Raw genomic sequence first — 25,313 nt, forward strand, 5'->3', positions numbered from 1 at the left:
CTTTTGAATAAGGAATCCCAGAGACGGGAAAAGAGTGTCACCTCTCAGCAAGGGGGAGAAGACGGAATGCCAGTCGTGGGCATACAAGGAAGCTCAGAAACATTCCTGTCTTCTAGGAAACCGGGAGGAGCCAGGGCTGGATCGTTATGTAAGACAACTAGAGTTGCAGACGTTAGGGGTTAGAGGTGACATTCACAGGACCCAGTCCCAGTCTCAGAAGTCTGAGCATCCGTGGCACAAAGAGCATTGCCAATGACAGTTTTATAATTAAAAAAACTAACAGAATTAGATATTTTTACACAAGTTTCCACTCTAGACAGAGGAGCAAGATTGATAGTTTTGTGAAAAGTCTCAGTTCATCACTTGATCTGAATCGGTTTTCTGATGCAGAAAGGTCTTTTTTCCTGCAGCTGTCAGGCAAGAGGGAGTGCTTCTCCTAACTTTTCTGAGATTCTTTCACCTGCAGTTAGGGGTTTGCAGTTTTCAGTGCAGAGCACCGGAGTTTCATTAGTTAGCACCAAGAGAAAAAGAAGCAAAAATGTGGAAAAGAGCAGAATAGGATTATTAGCAAGTGGAACATGGAGCAGAAGTATTTTGTATCTACAGGCAGTAGAGAGCGATTGAGGGGGTGGATTCTGTTTTAGAGAGGATGGTTGGGAAGGCATCTCTGACAAAGTGACATTTGAGCAGAAACCTAAACAAAGCGTGGGAGGGAGCAGTGCAGGTATCTGGGGGAGAGTGTTCAGACAGAAGGCATAGCAAAGGCCCTGCGTTGAAATCGCACTTGGGTGTTTGGGTAACACTAAGGAAGCTCATGTGGTTGGAAGCTCACAGAGCCAAAGGAAGAATGGTTAGAGACAAGAGAAGATGAAAGTGATTGTCTAGGGCCCTGTGGGCCTTGGTAAGGGCTTTCGATTTCATTGTGAATGCAGTGGGAAGCCAGGGAGGGTCCTGAACAGGGGAGTGATGATAACTGGCTCCTGTAGTATAACAGGCTCACTGGCTGCTGGATAGAGAGCAGGCTGCAGGGGCTCAGTGAACATGATTGAATGCCTGAATGAATGCTCCCTGGGACTTTATATAGGATTCTATTATAGCTGCTCCCAGGCTGTCCTGTAACTGCTCCATTGTCTGTCTCTGTCCACTCTGTGACCGGGCTGGGAGTCCTACAGATAGAGCACTGCATTCTCCCCTCTTTAGGGTCTCATGTACCGGGACGCCTGTCGATGGGGCCTCACGCTGCAGACATATGTGCAGCTCACCATGCTGGACCAGCACACTCGTCCTCAGGTACATTTCAGATGCTTGGTTTCAACCTTCTTTTTTTTTTTTTTTTTTTTTTGTGGTACGCGGGCCTCTCACTGTTGTGGCCTCTTCCATTGTGGAGCACAGGCTCTGGACGCGCAGGCTCAGCGGCCATGGCTCACGGGCCCAGCCGCTCTGCGGCATGTGGGATCTTCCCGCTCTGGGGCACGAACCTGTGTCTCTGCATCGGCAGGCGGACTCTCAACCACTGCACCACCAGGGAAGCCCATGGTTTCAACCTTCTTAAACACAGTTTTTTTCGCATGAGTGGCATGTGGTTGCCAGGAAGGGAAACCTCACAAGGAAGCCCTGCTGGGCCTTCAGAGCTGCTCAGCCTCCTCTGTCTCTGGGGCCAAGGTCTCTGTTCCTACAGCTCTCTGAGGACCAGCCTCCAGTGCCCCCACCCACCAACCTCAGCTAGCCAAGAACTTGCTTTGATGCCATGTAAGCCCGAGTCTTCATGACCCGACCGCTCCCAGGCTCAACTCCCTTTAACTCAGCTCTTCTCAAAGTGTGGTCCCTGGACTAGGAGCAGCGGCAGCGCCTGGAAACTTGTTAGAAATGCACATTTTCTGGCCCCATCCTGGACCTGCTGAATCAGAAATTCTGAGGTGAGGCCCAGCAATCTGGGTTTTATCAAGCTCTCCAGGTGATTTTAACACATCCCTTATTTATTTGCAAATTCGTTTGCATGAGAACTGCTGATCTAACCTTCACAAGGCTTGTTCACATTCTCAGTTCAGGTTCTTGAGAGAAAGAATCTGATTGGCTCAGCTTGGGTCAGGTGTCCAGCCCTGGTCCAGTCAGGTATTGAGGCAGGTCGCAAACACAGCCACTTAGGCCCCTTCCATCAGCAGGGTGTGAATAGGGGCACAGTCTCTTAGAAGAAAGGCTGACTGAGAGATCCGATTGGCACCTGTGGTTCAGAATGGCAAGTACCACCTAAGAGACTGGCTTTGGAGGCTCTCCTTGAAGGAGACGGGAGATCCATCAGCCAGTTTCTCTGACACAGCCATTCAGTGGTTTGATGCAAGGCTGGGCACTTGCAACCATAGCTATCATTCTTCTACAAATCTGTGTCTTTTTTTTTTTTTTTTTTTTTTTTTTGCAGTGCGCGGGCCTCTCACTGTCGTGGCCTCTCCCGTTGCGGAGCCCAGGCTCCGGACGCGCAGGCTCAGTGGCCGTGGCTCACGGGCCCAGCTGCTCTGCGGCATATGGGATCTTCCCGGACTGGGGCACGAACCCGTGTCCCCTGCATCGGCAGGCGGACTCTCAACCACTGCGCCACCAGAGAAGCCCTCTGTGTCTTTTAATAATAGAAAAAGATATGAGCAGAACCATATGAATTTCTGTCTCCCCAAAAATCTGTCTAAAAGATAGATGTCAGAGTATGGTCTGAGGTTGGCATGCTCCCTACTTTTCCTGAGTGGGCACTCGATTGCAAATGTAAATTGTATCTAGTATATCTGAATATAATGGGCTGTATGTGTGTTCCTCTGTTTAAGGAAATCTATCAGGAAGGAGGCAGAGAAAGAGAGATGGACGGACTAGGAAAGAGGAGGAGAAGGAGAGAGGGATAAATGGGGACCTAGCAAAAGATGGGCAGCAGAGAGTCATAAGTAAGGAGAGGACTGAAAAATAGAAAAGAAGGCAGAGGGATAGACAGACAAATAGGAGAGTCAGGAAAATCCTGGGTTATGGCTTTACATGAGCCTCTGATTTGCTGGTCCAGGTCCCATTGGGTGCTGTGGGCCAGGCGGAGTGAGAGCAGTGTTTGCCCACTTCGTGTCAAGAGTAAGAGCACCTCCGGCTTCCCAATGGGACACTGTGGACGAAGGGAAAGGCCTTCTGTGGAGGGTGTGTGCATGCTGGCAGAGAGGGGCCACGTCAGTGCCGTCCTCCCTCTTCCTGGGCACAGTCCTTTCCAGTTTTGAAGGGCTGCAGTGATCCCCAGCCAGCCCTCTGAGGAGGCGGTGAAGTTGGCAGGCATGCTGGTGGGGTTCCATAAAGCCACAGCCCAGCCCTCTCGGAGCTCTGCCTCTGCTTAAGCAAATGCATCCTATTTAGGTCCATGATAATCACCGCACTTTGTGCTTGCCACCACTTTCCCGGGGGGCACTTGGCAGTTTTTCTAGCACTTCCCCAAACCCACAGTCCAGTGGAGCCTCACCCCTCCTGTGAAGGAGGCTGCTGCTGACAGGCCCTCTGCCCGGCCTTGCTGCACTGACCACTGAGCTTCAGGGTATGGTATGGGGAGGGTCCAGGGCCCAGGGAGCCAAAGTGGGACACACGGTTCTCTGGTGTCCACCTCCCTCTCCAGAGGCTTCTCAGTTCTCGTATTCAGCATAGACTATAGGCAGGGGGAGCAACAGGCATTCTTCAAGGCTTCCTGACCCCTTCCTCTTTGCCTGAGTTAGTGAATCACTTTTTGTTTTCTTGCAGACATTGCCTGTACGGTTGATGGAGCGGTCGATTCACAGCGCAAGATACGTTTTTGTAGAAAACTTGTATAGAAGGTACCGTAGTTTGCACAATCGATAATTTTTTAAACTATTAAATTTTTAGAAATGAAGTTGGAACTTCTTTATCTAATTGACACATACTGAGTACCTACTGTGTAACAACCAACCACGAAACCTCAGTGACAGACAGCTCTCTGCACTGATGGCTTGGCCGTCCAGGGCGGTCGACCCAGCGGCTCTGCTGACCTTGGCTGGCTCAATGATATGTCCAGGGGTTGGCTGGTCTAGGGTGGCCCGGTGAGGGTGACTGGGGTGACTTATCTCTCATCTGCTTGCTGATCCTCCTCCTGGGACGGGCAAGCTGGCCTGGGCATTCATGTCTCATGGTGATGGCAGATCAAAAGCACTGTAGTTCTTTTTCAGGTCTCTGCTTCATGTTCGCTAACATCCATTGGCCAAAGCAGGTCACACCAGCCCACCGGAGTCTGAGAGGGGGCAGGGCCCTGTGGGTTACGTGGAAAAGTGGGAGGAGACAGGGAGGGGTGAAGATTCAGATCGACTAGAGCAATCCGTCCAGCAGTGTGCATGATATTTGTTGTGGTTTCACTCACAGCTGTCTTCTGTCCTCATGGGAGCAGACTCTGTCACACAGACCTAGGTGGGGGGGCTTCTGGTGGCCCTCAGTGCTGTGGCCTCAGAGGTGTGGGGTCCTCCACTCCTGCGCTCAGTTGACTGCTGATGTTTGGAGGTCTTGGGGAATGGGCTGCAGCTTCTTCTCTGCCTCTCCCTTCTTGGTAGCTTTGAGCTTCACTCCCTCACAGAGCTGGTCCTGATATCTGCCTTCCACTCTCTACACCCTGGCTCCCTGTTCCCTCCCATCTGCAGCTGTGGTCCCAGCCTCCCTGTCTAGGTGGGTTGAGCCTCTCATTCTTTTTTTTTCTTTTCTTTTCTTTATTTTTGGCTGCGTTGGGTCTTCGCTGCTGTGCTCGGACTTTCTGTAGTTGTGGTGAGCGGGGGTTACTCTTGGTTGCGGTGTGCGGGCTTCTCATTGCGGTGGCTTCTCTTTGTTGTGGAGCACTGGTTCTGGGGCGCACAGGCTTTAGTAGTTGTGGCTCGTGGGCTCTAGAACTCAGTCTCAGTAGTTGTGGCACACGGGCTTAGTTGCTCTGTGGCACATGGGATCTTCCTGGACCAGGGCTCAAACCCACGTCCCCTGTGTTGGCAGGTGGATCCTTTTTTTTTTTTTTTTTTTTTGGCGGTACGCGGGCCTCTCACTGTTGTGGCCTCTCGCGTTGCGGAGCACAGGCTCCGGACGCGCAGGCTCAGTGGCCATGGCTCACGGGCCCACCCGCTCCGCGGCATGTGGGATCTTCCCGGACCGGGGCACGAACCCATGTCCCCTGCATTGGCAGGCAGACTCTCAACCACTGTGCCACCAGGGAAGCCCCTCTTGTTATTCTTAATTATTTCTTTCTGTTGGTTTTCTTCGTGGTATTCAAGACAACTTCTAATTCTTTCTGTTGGTTTTCTTGTGGTATTCAAGACAACTTCTAATTAGGTTGAACCATATGAAATTGTTAACACTTGACCAATTTTGACCTACAAAAATGGCAGTTTTATGTGGTTTAACTTAGTATCTATTTACTTGTTTGTCTATTGCATGTCCCACCAACTGGACCATAAGCTCCTTGAAGGCAAGGGAGCATGTCTGGTTTGCTGGCCTAGCTGGTACCCAGCACAGAGCTGGCACCTGGGTGATACTTGTTAGCTATTGCTGGGTGTCAGGACCTGTGGCTGGTCTTTGGTCTCCAGCCCAACTTTTCCCCCAGCTGTTTCATACCCCTTCCTCTGAGGGTGCCACAAAAAGGCTTCTCCCTGGGTCCTGAGCTGCCAAGGGTCGTGACCTAGAGCCTGTGTGGTCCCAGGGTGAGAGCCTCTGCCCCCACCCACTCCAAGCATCCCCAGTGCTATGGGGTCGGGGTTGGCAGCCAGGGCAAGTCCTGACTGTAGCTTTGTCCTTTGACCTCAGAACTTCCTTGTGGGCTCTACCCTTCCAGCAGGCAGCATTCCTGATGCTGGAGCCCCATCGACACCTGGCTGCCTGCGTGTCTAGTGGGGCTGGTGTGCCCACTGCTAGGTTTACACAGCCCTTCGCCCTCCCTTGCTCCTGCTCATTAGTGCCTCTGCCACAGGGAGGATGGTCAGAGGAGAGGAGAGAGGAGGACGAGGGAACCCCTCCGGTGTTCATTTACTGCGGACCCTGGCAGTGGGTAGGATTCCCTGTGACCCTCGCGTAGCTGGGCTGTCTCTGTTTTCTAATCGCAGTCAGCCTGGCTAGTTCTGTGTGGCAGCCAGTGGCTCTTTTTGAAGAGGGTGACCTGGAATGGAATGACTGGAAGTCAAGGGGAGAGAGTGGAGGGTGGACTTAAGTGCACTTCAGTTCCATCCTGGCTCTGGAGACATTGTGAGCACAACCAGGTTCTTGAACCTCTCTGAGCCCGTCTCCTCTCTGAGTCTGTTGTCCATCTCTGGAAAGCCTTTGGAGTGGTTGCCTGGTTAAGGTTTGTGTCCCTTGCCCACCGTGGTCTTCACGAAATTTGCCAGTTGAACCCCCCTCCCCCCATAGGCTGCCTAACGTCTGGTGAGCTTGCCCAGGAGCTGCTTGTGTTGCTTGTTCCGGGCGCAGTTTTAAATTTTAGCTGATGTCCCGGGCTTTGGTTCCTCACACCCATGGTCCTTCATTTCAGCACTTCTGATGGGTGGTTCTCTGTTCCCTGACCTCCGTGGCTGTGGTCCAGGTCACTGGTCCATTTAATGGGGCCTTGCCCTGGGCTGTTTCGTGGGTAGGAAAAGGCTGTAGCTTTTCATTTTTGGGGGCTCTTTTCCTTCATATTTACACCTCCCACTGGCCCTCCCAGAATGCCTGGCATCTGTGGGTAGGATTTCTGTGGGACAGTGAACCACAGAAGAAATTCACAGCATCTTTGTTTCTGTTCCCGGGACCTAATTGTTTTAAGTTCACACAGCCTCCAGAGGGCACGGATTTCCTTGAAGATGTTGTTGGAGCCTCGAGACTGATCTCTGGTATCACTTGTTGGAGCCCAAAGGCTGTGGGTTGGCCCGAGGGATCACCGTGGTACCCTGGGGGGCCAGGCCATCCGCCACTTTGGTTTCAGGGAGATGGGAGAAGGCAGTGCTCCTCAAACCCTTTCCCTGAAGTCTCCAAAGGCAGAGAAACGCTCACCCAGGCGGCTGCTTCCCTGCAGGTTTTCCCAGCCTGCGTACCCAAAGCAGCCGGCTAACTAACTGGAAATTTCTTTGAAGACTTCCCTGCGAAGTCTTTGCATTCTATCCCATAACATATCCTTGTGATTGTAACAACTGGTGTGTTCAGCACGTGGCTGGGAGTCCCCCTCACTCAGCCACACTCCCCAGAGAGCCTGAGTTTGGGCGGCAGAGATCCAAGGGCAGGGACACCAAGAGGCACCTTCCCAGTGCAGGCCATTCACTTGTGGGACTGGTCCAGCTTATCTGAGAGTAGGCATGGCTCATGTGGTTGAGGGGCAGGGCAGGGACCCGTGGGCAGGAGCTGCAGTTACTGTCCTTCCGTTTGAACCCTCCAGGCAGCACTGAGGGGGGCACTGTTGACCGCGATTGGCACATCAGGAATCACGTGGGGTTCGAAGGCCTTGCTCCTTCCTGGTTGGGCAGGAAACTGACCGGGGGGGTTAACCTGCACACTGCTCTGTGGGGCAGCGGTGAAGGAGGAAGTGGTGAGACATCTAGACTTCTCTCTGTAAGGCCAGAGGCTTCAGGCCCAGGGGAGCCCCCAGTGTGCTGGCTCCGGGGGACCAGGCCTCTGCCCCTTTCCACCCAGGCCCTACACTCAGCTTCTCCCAAAGACTCCGTGCGTCTTGTTAATGCACCCATGCTGCTTCCCGGGTGGGGCCCGAGAGCCTGCATTTCTAGCAGACAAGCACCCTGGGTAGATATCATCCTGCTGGCTGGCGTCACACTTGGAGGGGCAGCCTCCGAAGAAGGCAGCAGCCAGGTGGCCCGCAAGGGGCTGTCTGTGCCAGTCATGGTCCTTTCCCCTGGGAGTTTTGCCCCGTGGCTTCCTTGGGGCCTCACCTGGGCCTTAGGGGTCGTTGAAAGCAAGACCTGCGGGCTGTCTTTGTGGGGGGCAGTGGGGCAGGTGGCCAGCCAGAGTGAAAGTTCTTCATGGAGCAGGATTTCCTCAGCTTCCTGCACCACTTGCAGTTTCTTCATTTCACATTTGTGGCTTCAGATTTTGGTTGTTGGGGGTTTTGTTGCATTACCTTTGTTTTCAGGGTCTCCGGGTGTATTCCTAGGTCAGGAATGAGGCAGCTGTAGGCCACAGGGTTTCTTTTTGGAGGCGCAGTAAACAGCATTTCTAGCCAGAGCTAAAGAAGTGACAGGTGGGAGGAAGGGTAGGATGTGGGCTTTCTTCTTGGTCACTTTCGTTAGAAACCCAGCTTCTCTCCATGCAATGGGCCTTCCACAGTGAAGTGGTGCTGCCAAAGTAGATGTTTCCATGCCCCCCAAATACGGATTACCATCATTTTGAGCCTAAACCAAATGACGCCTAGAACTGGGTTTGGCTGGATCCTTTGCTCATACCCAGAATAGGATGTTTTGGTTCCCACCTGTGGAAGTTCGGCTGGGTACTGGGAACCGCAAGACGGCTTGTGTGGGGTGTCAGCTCTTGCCTGGGAGCTTGTGTGGGGACAGCCCTTAACACAAGGCAGGGGCTGCATGGCCGCTGCCCCTTCAGCCTGGGGGTTGGTCCTTTTCTCTTTCACAGAAGCCCCTGCAGCCTTGGCTTGGAATCTGGAGGGACTGGGATGGAAGGAAGGACGGTAGGCGTGGCTTTGCTGCCTGCAGTTGCAGGCTCGGGTGCACAGAAAAGCCCACGTTCTGCAATTCTGCATCCCCCAAAGCCAAATTTCTGGAAGGGCTTTCTTGCCTTTTGGGCCTCGGACGAGTGAGGAGCTCCTCCAGGGAGAGACCCGCCTCTTCCGCCCCCATCCTCACCCCAGCTAGTTTGGGGTGGGCAGAACATACATGCAATTATGCCACCAGGGGTTAATCGCCACCAAGGAAGATTCTGGTTCCACAGTCTCCTTAAAGACTTAAAGAACCTGAAGGACTTCTGAGGTGTGGGCACTGTGCTGGAATGAACAGCTGAAGGTGGCGACAAAGACTCAGGCAGCTAAAGCGGCCACGCAGGCCACTGTGTGGCCCGACCCTGTGGGCTAATTGAACACAAAGGTTTTACAGGATTGCCTGGTTGGTGTTTTCTAAGAATAGAAGGAAGGGAATTGCATGGGGCCCAGCTGGGGAAGTGACACACTGACTCACCTGGGGCAGCGGGTTGCGGACATCCATTAAGACCCTGCGTTTGGAACAACAGGCGAGTCCTCCTGCTGTCCTGATGGGCCCTGGGGCTTGGACTCCTCCTCACTCATGGCCGGACTGGGGACTCACTGCCTGTGTCATGGGCCTGCGAACGGTGCCTTTCCTCAGGCTGAGGCTAGAGAGACACTGGACGGGCCCAGGGGCAGCCCCCTCAGCTGACAGACGGGGCAGGTGGGGTTGGGGCACGTGGTGCAGCCAGGAGCATATGGGTTTGGGGGCCACCGAGAGCCAGGCTTCAGTCCCTGGCTCAGAGCTGGGCTGAGCTTCTCTGGGCCTCAGTTTTCCTCATCTATAAGTTGGGGCTAAAATTGACCTCACAAGGTCTTGTGAGAAACAAAAGAAAGTCATGTGTACAAGGAGGCTGGCATTTGAGTGTGTGATTTCAGTTTTAACCCATGCTCTCTGGGCCTCAGGGGGAAGGCAACAGCAAACCGTGCCAGACAAAACAGCAGGATTCGTGTGGACCCGTGACCTCAATTTTGCCCCCCTAGGATAAGGGGAAGGCACCGTGAAACCCCCTCAGTCCACCGTTGGTGGGTCTGCAGAGAGGTGCTGCCCTCTGTGTGTTTTGTGGAAATAAAAGCAGTGCCTTGGTGGTGGTGCTGGGCGCCCCATTCTCGAGGCAGACACAGGAGGAGCCGGGCAGACTCCTAGGAGGAAAACTGCAGATACAGATAAAACAGCGCCCGCTGCCTGACATGCCTCAGAATCATGGAAGGCAGCTTCCGTTTCCTCACTCCGCTCAGCCGGTGGCCAGTTGTCCTGGACCCCCCAGCACATGGCTCCTGGCAGTCTTGGAAGGGTTTTCTGGAGGTCTGCCTGCCGACCCTGCCCTCAAGGAGGCTGCCCCGGAGCCGCCTAGAGGACCTCTAAGGAGAGCATCGGGAAGGGAGGACCTGCTTCCTCCCAGGTTTGCCTGGGCCAGGTGGGAATGGGAGGTTCCTGAGCCACCCAGGAGGTGTCCTGAGACCACCTGGGGCCGAGTTCCAGCAGAGCAGCGGCTCTCAGCCCCCAGCACTTTGTGTGGTGTCAGTTGGTTTGGTTTTAGTTAACACTGTGCTGCCTGTGTCCTGAATTGTGACTCAGTTCGGTGGCCACAGCTAAGGGTATCCTCCCAGCTCTGGGATTTGACAGAACCTCCCTTGAGCCTTACCGTCACCGGTGAAGTCCTCAGGGGCAGTCTCACACCAACTGTCCAGCGTCCATGACGTGGGAGGCTGTTGGGCAGCTTTCCCTCCACGCGTGCTGCTCACCGGCCCACACCCTTGAGTTGCCAGTCTGTGCTGCGTGCCCAGGCTGCGTGTTTGGTGGAGCGAGTGGGGCTGATCAGCAGCTTCTTTTTGGCAAATCCTCATTCCCTCGGAGTCAGCTTTGCTCCAGAGAAGGAAAACATGTCAAGAAGAGTGGTTTGGTGTCTGAATGTCAAATACTCTCAGCTGCAGCTAACTGCAGCCCAGCTCAAAGTGGCCTGAACACTGAGGTTGTTACGGGCTGTCTTAACAGCAGGCTTTGGGGTTGGTTTCATTCGGTGGCCCTAGTGCTGTTTCTCTCTGTTTTCCTGCTCTGTCTTGTGGGTGTCCTCAATATGATTCCCTCTTGATGACACAATGCCTGTGGCAGAACCGGGCTTCTCATTGCTGGCCAGAGGGTGGATGTCTTGCCAGTGGCTCTCTCTTCTAAGCATGAGGGGAAGCATGGTTTCCATAAACCCCAGCAAACCTCTCTCATGTCTCACTGGTCAGGTTGGGCCCTTCGGCCTGGGCTGATCAACTCACCCTGGCCAGCGGAGAGGATGTCCCTCAGACCAGTTGGTTTACTCTGAAGCTTGGGCTGGGGTCAGGTTTCCCTGAACACTCAGGCCTGTGGGATGGACCCTGAATAGATCATGGGCTACTTTTAAGGAGGTAGGAGGAAAGAATTGGGGGATGGGCAACCACATGAGCTGTGTGTGATCACAAAGTTGTTACCTTTAGTATCTGAATTTTGGGCCCTTCTGCAGTGTCCTGGGACTTCCTCCCTCTGCCCTCCCCTACAAAGCCTCCCCCACTTATTCGTGGGGGCGGGTGCTGGTCCTCACACATTAGTCTGCTCTGGTCTCCCTGCTGAAGTCTGATGCCTGAGACCCCTCAAGGCGCTGACAACTGCCCGTCTGCCCCTGCTGTTCTCCTGGGCACCGTGCATTTTCCTGCTGTTCTGCCAGGCACAGCTCTTCTGCGCTGAGGGCGTCTGGTGGTCTCAGGGACTAGGGGAGGATGTCCCCCTCCAGTCTGTGCCCCGCCCCATCGTTTGGGCCCCCAGGCAGGGCTGCTTGAGCTTGTCATCTTAAGAGCGCCTTCCTTCACGCCCATCCTTCCCCCTCCCCCAGGTGGGAGTCAGTTCACCACCCATGGCAGGGGCAGCTGCAAACCACCCGCTCCACTGGCCTCTTTTCCCCGCCTCCCCTTCTTTAGTCAACAGTCAGAAGACCCCCAGCTGCACACAGCTCAGGCACCTCCACTCGCTCGTAGCCCACCTTGCCAAACCCAGTTCTGAGTGGATCCAAGATGATATTCAAGACGGGTGGAGGATGTTGAAAGGAGTTCCTCCCCTGGGCCTTTGAGGGTCACCCCGCAGCTGCCTGGTTTGTTTCCTCCAGCTGCTGCCCCTCCTCCCGCTCTTCCCTGCTCATTTCCTCCAGGTTAGAGGACAGACACCAAGTCTCTCTCACTTGTGGGCTTCTTGTTCCTTTCTTTCTTTTTCAGTTATCATTTTAAATATGTAGTCATTTTCCCCCCACCCCCGCCCCGAATTGAGAACTAGTATGTTGTTAAATTTTGGATACAGAAAGAGATAAAGAAAAAAATGTCTCCCGTAGTCCTACAGTTCAGAGAAAAGCACTGTTAACCTTTTGGTGGTTTTCTTTCCAGTCTCCTTTCAAAATGTGTGGATGAATACTCTTGAAAGTATGGTTGGGTCGTGCTATATGCACAGTTTTATATCCTCCTGTTTTCATTGAATAATGAGAATTTGATTATGAGCATTTTCCATGTCATTAAATTTTATTTTATAGCATCATCTTTCAGTTGCTGTGTGGTTTTCTGTTAGATAGATGTACCATGATTTAGTTTTTCATTATTTTTTAAATAGTGCTACAGAGGACATCCACGATTATTTCCACAAAATAAATTTCTAGAAGTGAAACGGGTTTGCTCTTCCACCTCCCAGCCTGAGCGCTGTCCGTGTTCTCAGGGGACAGGCTTCATAGCCCCTTCCTTGGCTTGGAGTTCAAATCCCAAATGAATTCTCCCTTCCGGCAGTGCCAAGATACTTGCTGCATTATACCATCAACTGTCCCTGGGCAGCAGGAGGTCGGGAGGTTTCCGGTCCTTGTCATCACTACCCGCCCAGTATCATGTGATCACACTATGTCATGGTGCCCTTGGCAGTTCCCTTTCAATAAAAGCAGTGCCCAGATGTTTTGGGGGAATGGCACAGCCCAGGAACTTTCTCATGGGATAATAAAACCCTTAACAACTCTCGTTACAGTGGGAAGATGCCTGAAGTGGACTATGTGGTCCTGTCGGAATGGTTTGACTGGATTGTGAGGAACATCGACGTGTCCGTTGACTTGATAGGTGAGATAGTCCCTCCCTGGCCTCCCTCCCCTGGGCCCAGTGAGGAGGTGGTTGGCTGGGCCCCAAGCAGCAGGGGTGGTGGGCAGGGCCCTCACCATGAGCGATTCTTCCCCTACCTTGACTCAGCCTTCTCCCAAAGGGCAGATAGAATCTGGGGCTTTTGGTCCCTCCTGGAGAAGCACCCTAGCCAGTCCCTCAAACTGCTTTCCCCTCGGTCCATTGTGATATGATGGGTTTTTTTCTAGTTTGTAAAGGAGGGAGGAGGGACAGAACCTGGACAGTTACTGAGACAGGCCGGGTGCCAGGCCCTGTGCTAAGCTCTGTCAATGTACGGAACCTATTCAGCTTCACAGTGACCCATTGGGGCTGGTGACATGGAAAGAGAATGAAAGTCAGGATGAGGGTCAAGATGCCTGTTTGGCCACACAGCTGGTCTGCCTCTCCTGCTCAGGGCTGCTGGCAGATGTTTCTCTCCACGCCTTGCCCACACGCCTTCCTTCCCCCTACCCCTCACTTTCACTTCCAAGCCACGAACAGAGTAATTAAAGCCACATACATGTTTTTTAAAATCTCAGTTTATCTCCAGACCACTCCTGAGACCTGTTACCAGAGGCTAAAAATGAGATGCAGGGAAGAGGAGAAGGTCATTCCACTGGTAAGAGCCCCTTTAACCCGGGGAAAGGTGCAACTTCATCCCATCCTGGCCCCACCCTCTGTGAGATCATTGTGCTGTTGTTGCAGGGAGAGAAACAGGAACTGAGCACGTTGGAGGGTGAACTCTTGACTTCCTCTGAGCTGGAGACCCTGTGCGGTGTCCAGGTCTGCTTTACTTCCTGTGGTCCCAGACTCAATGCTGGGCACCCCTGGGGCTCAGAGGCGTCCCTTCTCCCGTTCCCGCCCAGGTGTCCCCAGGGCTTGTTTGGTCCACCTCCTGAAAATTGCTTGCCTTTGTGCCGTCCTCTGGATCCTCGCTAGGACGTGCCCACTTGCTCGCTGCTGCATTGCCAGTGCTTGACACAGTGCCTGGCTGGCTGGGAGGTGAAACTCACTAGTGTCTGCCCAGTGCTTCACCCTTCTGGGTTCTGGCTCAGGACCACATCAACTCTAGTCAGGGCTATCTAACAGGCTTGGACTGCTCTCCTTGCCCTGGTCCCTCACTATCCACATCCCCCTCAGAGATCCATCCTCCACACTGCTGCTTGGGTGATGTTCCCAGTACAGAACACCACGCATGCAATTCCCTAACCCCACCCTCTTCAGTGCCTCACCACTGTCTAGGATAAAGTCCCCACTTGTAGCATGCCATCCGAGATCCTGCATGATTGGCTTCATCCCCTTCCACTCCCTGCCTTTCATGCTCTGGCCATAAAGAACTAGTTGTGGCTACACATGCTCTCTCTCCCTCCCCCTCCCCCTCCCCCCTCCCCTCCCCTCCCCTCTCCCCTCCCCTCCCCTCCCCCTCCCCCTCCCCCTCCCCCTCCCCCTCCCCCTCCCCTCTCCCCTCTCCCCTCTCCCCTCTTCCCTCTTCACTCTCCCCCTCCCCTCTCCCCTCTCCCCTCTCCCCTCTCCCCTCTCCCCTCTCCCCTCTCCTGATCCCTCTCCCGCTCCCCCCACCCCTCACCAGGGAGTTACAGAAATGTACCTTTGCCATAGTGGTTTCTTTTGCCTCAGGTGTCACCTCCTCCAAGAAGCTTTCTCTGACCTTCCCTCTATTGTGGTCCCCCAACCTCTGTGCTTATTATGATCACAGCCATTAGGACAAATATTCTGAAACATTTCTTTATGTGTTTGCTCCCCATCCCTCAGAAAACTACCATGAACTTTTTAAGATTAGATCTTATTCCCTCTGCATCCCTAGAATGTGTCCCAGGCCTTGGCACCTAGGGGTTGCTCAGTTAATATTGATCGGAATGCCCCATGTGAATGCCACTGGAAGTACACAGACAGAGGCTGGGCAAGCATTTACTGGGATATCATGGGGGTCTGAGCCCAGGATGGGCTGGACTGGGGTCCTAGAAGGCCAGTCCAGCTCCTGAGGCCCACCCAGCCTTGTTTGCCCCAGGCACTAGCAAGGTGGATTCCAGCCATGAAGGCCCAGGCCTCGTTCTGGGCAGCTGCTTTGAAATCTGGAGACAAGAGTGATTAGAGGAAGGGTGAAATGGGGCGGGGCTGGACCAAGCTGGGATGGGGCACGGCAGCTCTGTGCAGTGACCCAGATGTTCGGAAGAAGGGACAAATCTGGAGTTGTCCAAGTCATTGTTGAGGACATTGTCTTAATGGTTCTGACAAGGCCTCCAGGACAAGTCTCTTGTTGCCAAGGGAGAACGTGGTGGTGGATAAAGAGGCAGCAGTGTGGTTTACCCGAGAGCCTCAGGGCTGGGGGTAGATGGCTGCTTGAGGAAGTGTTTGCCGGGGCCTGCTCGTGGGAGAGTGCCGTCCAGTCCTACCGGACGCGCAGGCATGGATGCCTTAGGGGCGGGTCTGGGCCTCTTTTCCCTTGCGTTGCACCTTGTCCTCCTTCTGAAGTTGGCCCTTAAGCTTTCAAGGATCCATAGGTTACAAGTTGTCTGTTGGGGTGAGAGCAGCCGAGTGGGGCTCCTGGGCCAGTGAGGGCCACAGTCCTCTTGGTGGGAAGGACGGTGGGAAGGTTCAGAGGCTTCCCAGGCCCCCGTGAAGGAACAGAGGCCCTGCTGATGGAGAAGTGGCAGGAAACCAGAGCAGCCAGGTGGGAGGATGCGTCCAAAGCGCCAGAGGGGCAGAGTGCGCTGGAGGGCTGGGCAGGTGGCCAGAGGGACGCTTCTGACTGTTGCGACACCTGGGCTGGCTGGCAGAGTGCTTGGCCGCGTTTATCATTGTCCACCCGAGCCAGGTTGGCTGTTGTAGGTCCTTAGTCCAAGCCACTGCCCTGTGGTCATTGACATTCACCTAACCTGCCCCTGAGACCCCTGGAGGGGAGAGGTCTGCTCCCTATGTTCTCCCGACAGCCCTTGCATTTTTCCCCCCTCCGGCAGGAATACCTGGATGCTATTCACCACCTGTACGAGGAGTGGCTCATCAAAGGGAGCCTTTTCCCCGTGGCGGCCCCTGTTCTGGTAAGCCCCCCTAACAGGGCGGGAGACTTTTCTAGAAGGAGGAGCTACTGGGGGGATGTCGGCCACTCTGCAGCTGGAGAATTTGGAAGAAGGAAGCGGGGAGGGTGGAAGGGACTCTGTCTCACAGTCCCCATCCTGGACTGAGCCTTAGTGAGCTGGACAGAACTGAGAGAAGGTGACCTGTCCCAGTGTCATTACCCCGGTGGCACAGTAGCATCTCACTTATCCAGCATTGTCAGCAAAGGAGTGTTCCAGATGGCTGGAGCCCCTAGACCTGGGTTTTGGCCTTAACCGCTTGGGGTGGTGGTCTTTCTGACATGCCCGTCCCTTCTCCAGTGGGTGGCAGGCCCAAAGCCTCATTGCACCTTTTCTTGGTGACCCAGGGCATCTGAAGGAACGTCAGTTGCTGTTCTGGTCTGTCACACAATGATGCCCCCTTAGGAGGTGCTGAGGTGTGTAGGACTGTTTGCTCCAGACTACTAATGCCTTTGAATTCCCGTGTTTGCTTTTTACTCTCCTTTCTCCTGCTGACACTCACCATTTCTAACTGTGTTGATGCTTCTGCCCCGTCAGTGTTTCCCCACTTCCTTGTCCCCTCGTTTTCTGATTTGCTGCTGCCGACTTTCTTTAGGCAGGCCGTTGGGTCCCTCGGACTGTTAGGAACGCGTGTACGGTGTGGGATCTGAGGGAGGGCCATGCACAAACTTGTGTGCGTGGCCTTGGAGACATCTGTCTGAGCTGCTCAAACGCTGTACTCATGGCTCTTCCAGGCAGTGAGGTTGCTGGAAAGTGAGATACTACTGTACTGGATTTTAAAAGAAAATTTATTTTTTTCCCCTCATTATAGAAAAATGATGGATATCAAATGATGATTAAAAAATCATTCATGAGCTTGTCGCAGGGACAACTATCGTGGATTCTTAAGTGAAAACATAGTTGAGAATGTGGATTGACCTAGTAATGGGAGCTGTTTGGCCCTAACCTTCCTTTTTCTCTGCCTGTGACCTTGGGCTTCCCTGCCTCTCCCTGCCTCATCCTGCCTGCCCCCGTCTCTCTCTCTTCATCAGTGAAGGGAGGCTGATGTTGAGGTCAGGGGCAGCCCTGTGACCTGTGTGTTTAATTTCCAGGTGATTGAGGCTGACCACGACATGGAGAAAATGTTAGAACTCTTTGAACAAAACCGGCACCGAATACTAATTCCAGAGGATCGGAAGCTTGGTCCATAGGACGGGGAAGATCATGCCAGAGAAATGCCCGCTGCTGCCAAGTTAGCTCTCACGAGCAATTTGGAACAATCCACTCTCAGGAGGGCTTTCTATCTGGGCACATTTGTCTTCCTAATGGTCTTCTCTCCTTTGCCAGTGTCTTTATCCTGGGATTCTGGCCCTCGTGGGTAAATGACATGATGGGACCAATGGGTTTGTCGCGGCCCTTTGGTGTCGCAGCCTTGCATTCCCCCGGTGCTTCTCCCGGTGGTTTCCCACCTCTGCATCCCTCTAAGTTATGGAAGAGCCACCTGACTGACCCTGGGCTCATGGTCTCTAGCCCTTCAGACCATCCTTGACGGCGAGGTAGTGGTGTTACATCCCAGGGGAGGAAGTTGAAGCTCAGACAGGCTAAGGGACTCCCCAGGGTCACACAGCCAGTGACAGTGGAGTCAGCACCATTCAGACTTCTGGTGACTCTCAAACATCAATCTCTTGCCCCAGGCTGCCTCATCCCAAGAGCCCTGCCTTCCCTGCTGGAGAGCCCCACACGTGTGTGGGAGTGTGTGTGTGTGGGGGGGGGTAGTGGTGCATGCAGCCAGCAGCATCATTTTCTCCTGATTTGAGCAGCTCCTGAGGACAGTTAGCATTTCTAGACTTTCACAAAATTGTGCAGTATTTGGCTCGAGCCCAGCGTTCAGTGGTTCACTAGCATGAGGCTGATGTGGTACTTACCACCTCATCATCAGGACGTCCCCATCCTTAGGAGAATCGTGGTTTGGCTCCTGAATGGTGCTCGGTCTCCTTGGTGATGAAGGTCCTGCTTGAGCTGCTGCCGATTCCGTGGCAGGGCAATGGCCTTTGGCGCCAGGCTGGTGTGCCCAGTGCTGTGCTGGGCAAGGGGCTGCCAGCCTGGCTTCTGAGGCTCCCTTCCTCCATAGTGGCCTGTGTGAGGAGCTTCACCCTTGGAATTCCTGGGAGTTTGTGGCCCAGGGGAGAAACACAGTGGCCTTACATCTTTTTGAAATGTTTTTCCATCCAAAGGGACACCATGGGCCCTAGGGCATGAACCATCTTTATTAGTTCAGAGAATATCTTATCTCCGCTCAGCTGTAACAATGCACTGAAGGACGGCTGTCTCCTGAGTCAAGTAGGAAGCAAGAGAAAGGAAGAACATTCTCTTCGGGGACAGTCTGGGCAGGAAAGTTGGGGCTGGCAAGCAAAGGCTCTTGGAGCACTGGAGCTCCTGAATTTTGGAGGTGGGTGGAGAGAGCTTCCAGAAGGCTGTTGCAGACACGGGAAAGGATTGATTATGAACTTGGGGAAAGAGGCCTTGGCCTCTCCCGAGTGGTGGTTGGTGTACCTGAAGGTTGGAAGGCCTTGTCCCAGCCTCTGTGTGAGTGTGGCACCTGTGCATGCAATTCTCTGACGCTACATAGGTGACAGGTGCCCCTGGTGGCCTGGGCCCAGAGGCAGCGCTAGGAGGGCAGCACTCTGGCTTCCAGCCCTTTGTGGCTGGACTGACTCCTGGGCTGTGTGCACAGGGTGAGGGTGGCAGTCCGGTGGGGACGTGTCTCTCAGCCCAGATGTTGGTGATGGACTAGAAACCTGGGGGAGGCAACGCCTCTGCTGCCAGGCATCTGGACATGCTGGGACCATCTTTGGGCCTTTGCAAACAAACAGTCCAATTTCCCCTCAATTTGAGCATCTGTTTTTGGGGAAATGTGATTTAAAAAAAAATCTTGCTCTGTGATAGCCAATAAATCCTTCACTTAAAACCTGGTGATTGGGCTTCCCTGGTGGCACAGTGGTTGAGAATCCGCCTGCCGATGCAGGGGACACGGGTTCGTGCCCCAGTCCGGGAAGATCCCACGTGCCGCGGAGCGGCTGGGCCCATGAGCCATGGCCGCTGAACCTGCGCGTCCGGAGCCTGTGCTCCGCAACGGGAGAGGCCACAACAGTGAGAGGCCGGCGTACAGCAAAAAACAAAAACAAAAAAACCTGCTGATGATTTTGGAGTGCTTCCTATGCCAGTGATTTTAGGTCCCTGCAGCATCCTTGTACCAGCAAGGTAATGTTTTAATTTTTAAACACCGTGTTCCTAACAGAGGATGTCCGGGTTCATAAGAGCTGTCTGTCCTCCCACCCCGGCATCTTGGAGAGGATGCTATATGTACCCACAGTGACTGGGGCTTGTCGCAAAAATCTCGCAGCCCAGAGGTGTCACAGGAAATGGCTAGAGCCCAGCCCACCAAGGGTTGCTCTCCCCGATGTGGCAGGCAGGGCTGGTGGTGGCAGGGGTCACAGAGCAGTTATGAACACTGCTGAGAACCAGGGCAGGGAAAGGGCAGATGGCATGTGGTAGGCACGGGGCCCAGTTCCTCGAGCAGAGGGAGGCACTCCCCAGGGACTCCCAGGAGTGGCCGTGAGGAGTGTGGCAGGGCTTGGCAGGCCCTTGCTAAACGTGGACCCTGGGAAGTGCTGTCACCCAGCTTGTTTTTCCCTTTCTTTTTCTCTTCCTGCCTCTTTTCTTCCTTTCCACCTGAGCCCCTCACCTAGATGAGAAGTGCCCCTCTGCCTGGGGAATGCATCAGTCAGAGACCCTTCCTGGGACTCCCGCAGGCTCCCACCATCTGACCTGTGGAAGGAAGGATTGAGGTATTTATTGCTCTGAGAGCAGGTAGGAGATGTTTCCAAAACCTGTCTACCCCTGGGTGCTATGGAATCTGCATCGCCCTCGTTTTTCTTAGAGCCTGGGGCCGGATGGGGGAGCTCACTTCAAATGCTCACACATCTGCGGAATGAGTAACCTCATCCTCTTGGCCTCTTCACCCTGAAGAGTTACAGTTATTAAAATAATTGACAAGCTCTTGGAGACGTCAGCCCTCCACTGTTGAGAATCTAATAACAATAATATTGTGCCCAGTGTCTCTGGGCTTTGGCAGTGGATTACTTATTTACCAGAGGCCCCAGGGTCACTGGCACATGCTTTCTTTTCCTAATAACCCCAACCGTGTGGCTCCCCTAAGGCTGGGGTGAGCTCTGTGTTCCTCTAGTTTCTGTAAGATGGTGAACTTGGCAAAAGCTGTCATTAAACAGAAGCTAGGAGAAAGCCAAGCTTGTGGAATCAGAATAGGTATTGGCATTTACTGCTCTTTTCTTGAATTTCTGCATTTTTTGGCTTTTTCTTCTCCAAGACAGGGGTCCGTGGAACACAGGTGTCCTGGGAGTTAGTAATAGGTGCTCTGAGAAAAGAGGGTTCCGTAGTCCAAAAAATTTGGGAAGCACCACCTGGGTACTCTCTCTGAGATGCACAAGTTACATTAGCCTAGATAAAGTCAAGAAGTCCTGCAATAAAAACACCTTCTAAACTTTGTTTTAGCCAGGGACTCTCAAACTCACTTGACAGTAGAGCCTCCCATTTGGGGAGTATACATCAATGATCTCCAGATGTGCTAATGTTCCTTGGAAGCACATTGGGAAGCACTGTTTTAGGGGGCCTGCAGCTGCTGATGACTCCTGGTTCTGTGTCCTTTGGGATGCTCTAGCTCATGGTTCTCTAACTTCAGAGTATCTGAGTCCTCCGGTGGGCGTGTTAAAACACGGACTGCAGGGCCTACCCCCAGAGTTTCTAATTCAGTAGATCTGGGATGGGCCTGAGAATTTGTTTTCTAATGACTTTCTAGGTGATGATGAGTCTGCTGGTCCAGGAACCACCCTTTGGGGACCACTTCTGTTAGCTTGATGTTTTCTAGAAGTGGGTATCCAGGAGTTCCAAGAAAACTTGGCATGTTGTTGAGTGTTGTCGCACCTCGTGAGTGTTGGCTGTCTTATCTGTTGAATGGGAGCATTGCTCACTTCCTAGGGCGGTGAGGATAACCAGCCTGGCATGAGGAAGGGGCCCAGAGCAGGACCAGTTGCTAAGTTTTAAATAAATCTTACCTTTGGGATCCAGATGTTGAAACATACTATAAAACTTCTATAATTAAAACAGTATGGTACTGGTGCATGAATAGACAAGTAGACCAGTGGAATAGAATAGAGAGCCCGGAAATAGATCCAAGTACATGATAAAGGTGACATCTCAATGATTATTGGGCGGTAAAGATGGATTTTTAAATAAATGGTGCTGAGATGACTGAGTAGCCATTTGGAAAAAGATAAAAATAGATCCATATCTCACATCATACCCAAGAATAAATTCCAAGTGGTTAGGGATCTAAATGTAAAAAATGAAACAATGCAAGTACTAGAAGAATGAATTCTTCTTTAAAACCTTGATGTAGGGAAAACTTTGTAACTATAATTCAAAATCTAGGAACAATAAAAGATTGATAAATCTGACTAAAAAATGTATATGACAAAACTCGTGGAAACAAAGTTAAAAGACAGTGGACAAAGTGGGAAAAAATATTCACAATGTATATCACAAAGGGCTAATATTTGTGAAGAATTCTTAAAAATGGACAAAGAACCAAAACTCCAATAGAAAAATGAGAAAAATATCCAAACAAAATTTACAAAAAAGATAATAAAAATGGCCCTTATATGAAAAATACTGAAATCCACTCAATTAGAGAAATGCAGATGCTATGATCTAAATATTTGTGTCTCCCCCAAATTCATATGTTGAAGACCTAATGTCCAAGGTGGTGGCGTGAGGAGGTGGGACCTTTGCAGTGGGGTGATTAGGTCATGAGGGTGGACCCTTCATGAATGGGATTAGTGCTGTGATAAAAGAGACCTCACAGAGCTCCCAAGCCCCTTCTACCATGTGAGGACACGGGGGGAAGTTGGCAGTCTGCAATCCGGAAGAGGGCCTTCACCAGACCCCAGCCATGCTGGCACCAGGATCTTGGACGTCCAGCCGCCAGAACCGTGAGATATAAATTTCTTTTGTTTATAAGCCACCTAGTCTGTGGTATTTTGTTAACAGCAGCCCAAACAGACTAAGACAGCAAATAAAAGAACACTGAGATACTTACCAGACTGGCAAACACACAAACATATATATCAAAACACATCCTGAGGCTGTGGGGAAACAGTCACTCTTACTGGTGGGCATGCAAATTCGTTTACCCCTTCTGGAGGGAAATAGGATAACACCTGACACACTACATACATACTTACATCACAATCCAGCAACCCCACTTCTAGGACATGAAAGTGTATATATGTACAAGGTTATTTATGGCAGCATTGTTTGTAATTGCAAAATAATTTAAAACAACCTAAAGACCCATATACAAGAGAGTGGTTAAATAAACTATGGTACATCCACACGATGGAATAGTATACAGCTGTGAAGAAGAACGAGGAGGATCTCTCTCTGAATGGATGTGATATGATTTCCAGGACACACTGTTACGGGAAGAAAGCAGTGTCCAAATGAGTATCTATAGTATGCTAGCCTAAGAAAAATACACAGATGCAGGGGAAGTACAGGAAAGGTAACCCAGAAACTAAATAGATTGGTGGGAAAAGTCTGGAGAGAAGGGAAAAATGGGATCAGGGTTGCTGGGATGAGAGGGGAATACACTGCTGTGAATATATCATTTTGTATAACTCTAACCATAGTAATGTCTCACCCCCCAAATAAATAAATAGTTAAGGTGGAGTAGGACGTAGGGGGAACGGAAGATGGAATACAAACAGATGAATCACAAGTAACAACCACACTGAAGGTGCTGGGAAGAAAAGAACTTACTGAAGTAACCTTGGAAAACAGTATCTTGATTGGATACGAGAAGAGTAAAGGTAAAAATTATTTTACATAAATGCTGAAAGATAGTTACTAGAAGTGTTTCTCGCAGGGATATGTTTAGCAATTCTGAAACTATACTAGAATCGACCAATATATTAGAATTGAACAAATAAGTAAATAGTCTGTAGATTATGAGAGCTGGGTTTCTCACTAGTAGAGAATCTGAGTTTGGTGTTCTCTTATGGCTAGAGTGAGGTTAGACATTTTTGGCAAGAATGCCACCATAAAAAAAAAAAAGGTGCTGTGTCTTCCCTCAGTGCATCTTATCAAAGGATGTATGCTGTCCATGCATCTTATTACTGGTGATATTTACCTGCTCATCCCTGGAATGAGCAACAGCTACTAGGATCTCTGGTTCCTGTATTGGAGAGTGAGTGATGTTTAGAGACCAAGATCTAAGTGCCAGGTGTACTCATTGTTACTGGGTGTCTGCTTCTAAGCCCACTCTTGGGACAGAGTTAGGAAACATATGTATGTACTAACCCACTCATACACACACATAGCTATATTTCTGTATCTATATATAATTTAAAAACCATGAGTTCCTATTGATACCTCTGATTCTAATCCAACACCACAGAGTGAAAGTCATGATGGAACATAGGTTTTAACAGGATCCTCCAGCAGCTGGATGGAGCTGACTGCAGGAGGATGAGGGCAGAGGCTGGGAGACCAGGAAGGGGGGCTGGCGTCCTCCCGGGATCTGAGTGACAGGCCTTGGTAGCTCAGTCGAGGGGCTCAGGCCTCTGTGGAAGGAGGAGGGACGTGGTCAGATTTGGTCCTTGTTGTGACAGCTATGGTTGGATGAGGGATGTGAGAGAAAGAGAAATCAAAAATGATTCCTACCTTGGGCTCAGCTTTCAAGTAGATGGGGAACACTGCGGGGCAGGAACACGGGGAGGACAAAAGTTCTGTTGTGGTTTGGGACTGAGCATGCTTATTATGTTAATGATCAGAAAATAACGAATAAAAAATGGTCAGGGGCTGCGGGTCAGACCCAGGACTAGGTGCCCTGGTTGCCATGATTCCCAGGTCCGTACCCCCTCCCGCCTCATCCCTTCTCCCGAGGCTGCTGACCCTCTCTGTCTCCAGCCCAGCCTGTTCCTGATGTTCTCCTTCCCCAGGATGGAGGCTTATGGCTAGGGTCTGCTCCGACCATCCCCGCCCCCCCCCCGCCCCCGCTTCACTGGCTCCAGACACTGACAGCTTACCGGCCTGAGTGTCGACTGCTGGGTGCTGTGCTGAGTAATTGGCATGGGTGGGTGGGAGGAAGGATGGATGGATGGATGACTGGCCAGTGCCTCTCTCTTCCCAGTGCAGGCTGCTTCCCGATTTGCCTCGAAAAGCCTGTGTAGGGCCTGGCCAACAGTCTGATTGGGAGGGAGGCAGGGCCAATGCTCCTTAAATCCTTCCCACCTGTGGTCCCCCTTGATGTAGGGACTGAAAATGGTGGGGTCATATGCTCAGCTCTGGGGACAGCAAGGCAGGCGCCAGCATTTATTAAGCACCTGCTGTATGCCCAGAATGGGCCTTTACCACCACCCTCAGAGGCAGGGGCCATCCTCCCCACTTCACAGATGCAAAGCCGAGGGGCAGGCCCTGGGCAGGTGCCACCTGCCACCCCATAGAGAGGGTCTTGGCTTTCTCTTGGGGCCCCCATGAGGATTGCCGTGTGTGTGTGTGTACGTTCCTGGACACACCCACTTGTGTGCAGGTGTGCATGCATGTGTGCATATGTGGGGGCAGGAGAGGCTGGTGGAGGGGGCGCCCCCACTCCAGGCAGCCCAGATGATGGAACCCCCAACCCTGGATGCAGAGCAGACCTCTGAGCTGACCCTGGGCTCCCAACTGTGGCCTTGCTCTCTGTCAACCTGAAGTTGGCTGAGAGGAAAGGGAGGCTGACAGAGGACCCTAAACAGATTAAGGGTGTATTACACATCTGGTTGTCTACACATCCCTCTTTTAATCTGCTCTGTGACAGGTGCCTTAAGGATGCTGAGGGAAACTGCTATTCAGAGATGCAGGGTGACTCTCCCAAGGTCACACACTGAGCTGGGATGTGAAGGGGACAGGAAGCACCCCTGAGGTCGACACTATGCACACCTCACCTCGTTAATTCTTCTTAGCCTCCTGTGAGGTAGACCTGACACCACACCCACTTTGAGACGAGGAAACATGGCTCAGAGAGGTGCAGTGGGTGGCCCAAAGTCACACAGTCTATAGGTGGCAGTGCTGGGACCTGAGACCAGCTGGGATTAGCAGGTTTGTCCCTGTGGCTGACAAGCTGTGGGTTTGGCTGCTGTCCCCACTGTGGTCCCAGACCCACCATCTCTCCAAGTGTCACCTTCCTGGCAGAAGAGCAATCGGCTTAGGTGTCTGCCCTTGTGCCATCCAGGGGTGACAATCTCAGCTGTTGCTCGTGTAGTATCCTT

The 25,313-nt window shown here is 52.3% G+C and overlaps 1 protein-coding gene across 3 annotated transcripts in view; it reads left to right on the forward strand.

The window, feature by feature from the left end:
• The window catches only part of TK2 (thymidine kinase 2), a 29,328-nt gene extending 10,433 nt beyond the window's left edge, over positions 1 to 18,895 (forward strand). The window contains exons 5-11 of one of the 3 annotated variants that reach the window (XR_014013685.1): positions 1,201 to 1,290; positions 3,748 to 3,821; positions 12,732 to 12,820; positions 13,396 to 13,475; positions 15,832 to 15,912; positions 16,296 to 16,364; positions 17,040 to 17,125. Coding sequence is in view for 2 of the 3 variants with exons in the window: in XM_081215323.1 (XP_081071449.1) it covers positions 1,201 to 1,290; positions 3,748 to 3,821; positions 12,732 to 12,820; positions 13,396 to 13,475; positions 15,832 to 15,912; positions 17,040 to 17,138 (513 nt within the window). In the remaining variant the exon portion in view is untranslated. Of the gene's footprint in view, positions 1 to 1,200; positions 1,291 to 3,747; positions 3,822 to 12,731; positions 12,821 to 13,395; positions 13,476 to 15,831; positions 15,913 to 16,295; positions 16,365 to 17,039 lie in introns of all 3 variants that reach the window. The other 2 variants (XM_081215323.1, XM_081215324.1) reach the window with 2 other exon arrangements.
• Positions 18,896 to 25,313: the final 6,418 nt, after the last annotated feature.

This window comes from Mesoplodon bidens (assembly GCF_964165515.1).
Source record: "Mesoplodon bidens genome assembly, chromosome: 18".
Classification (NCBI taxonomy): Eukaryota; Metazoa; Chordata; class Mammalia; order Artiodactyla; family Ziphiidae; genus Mesoplodon; species Mesoplodon bidens.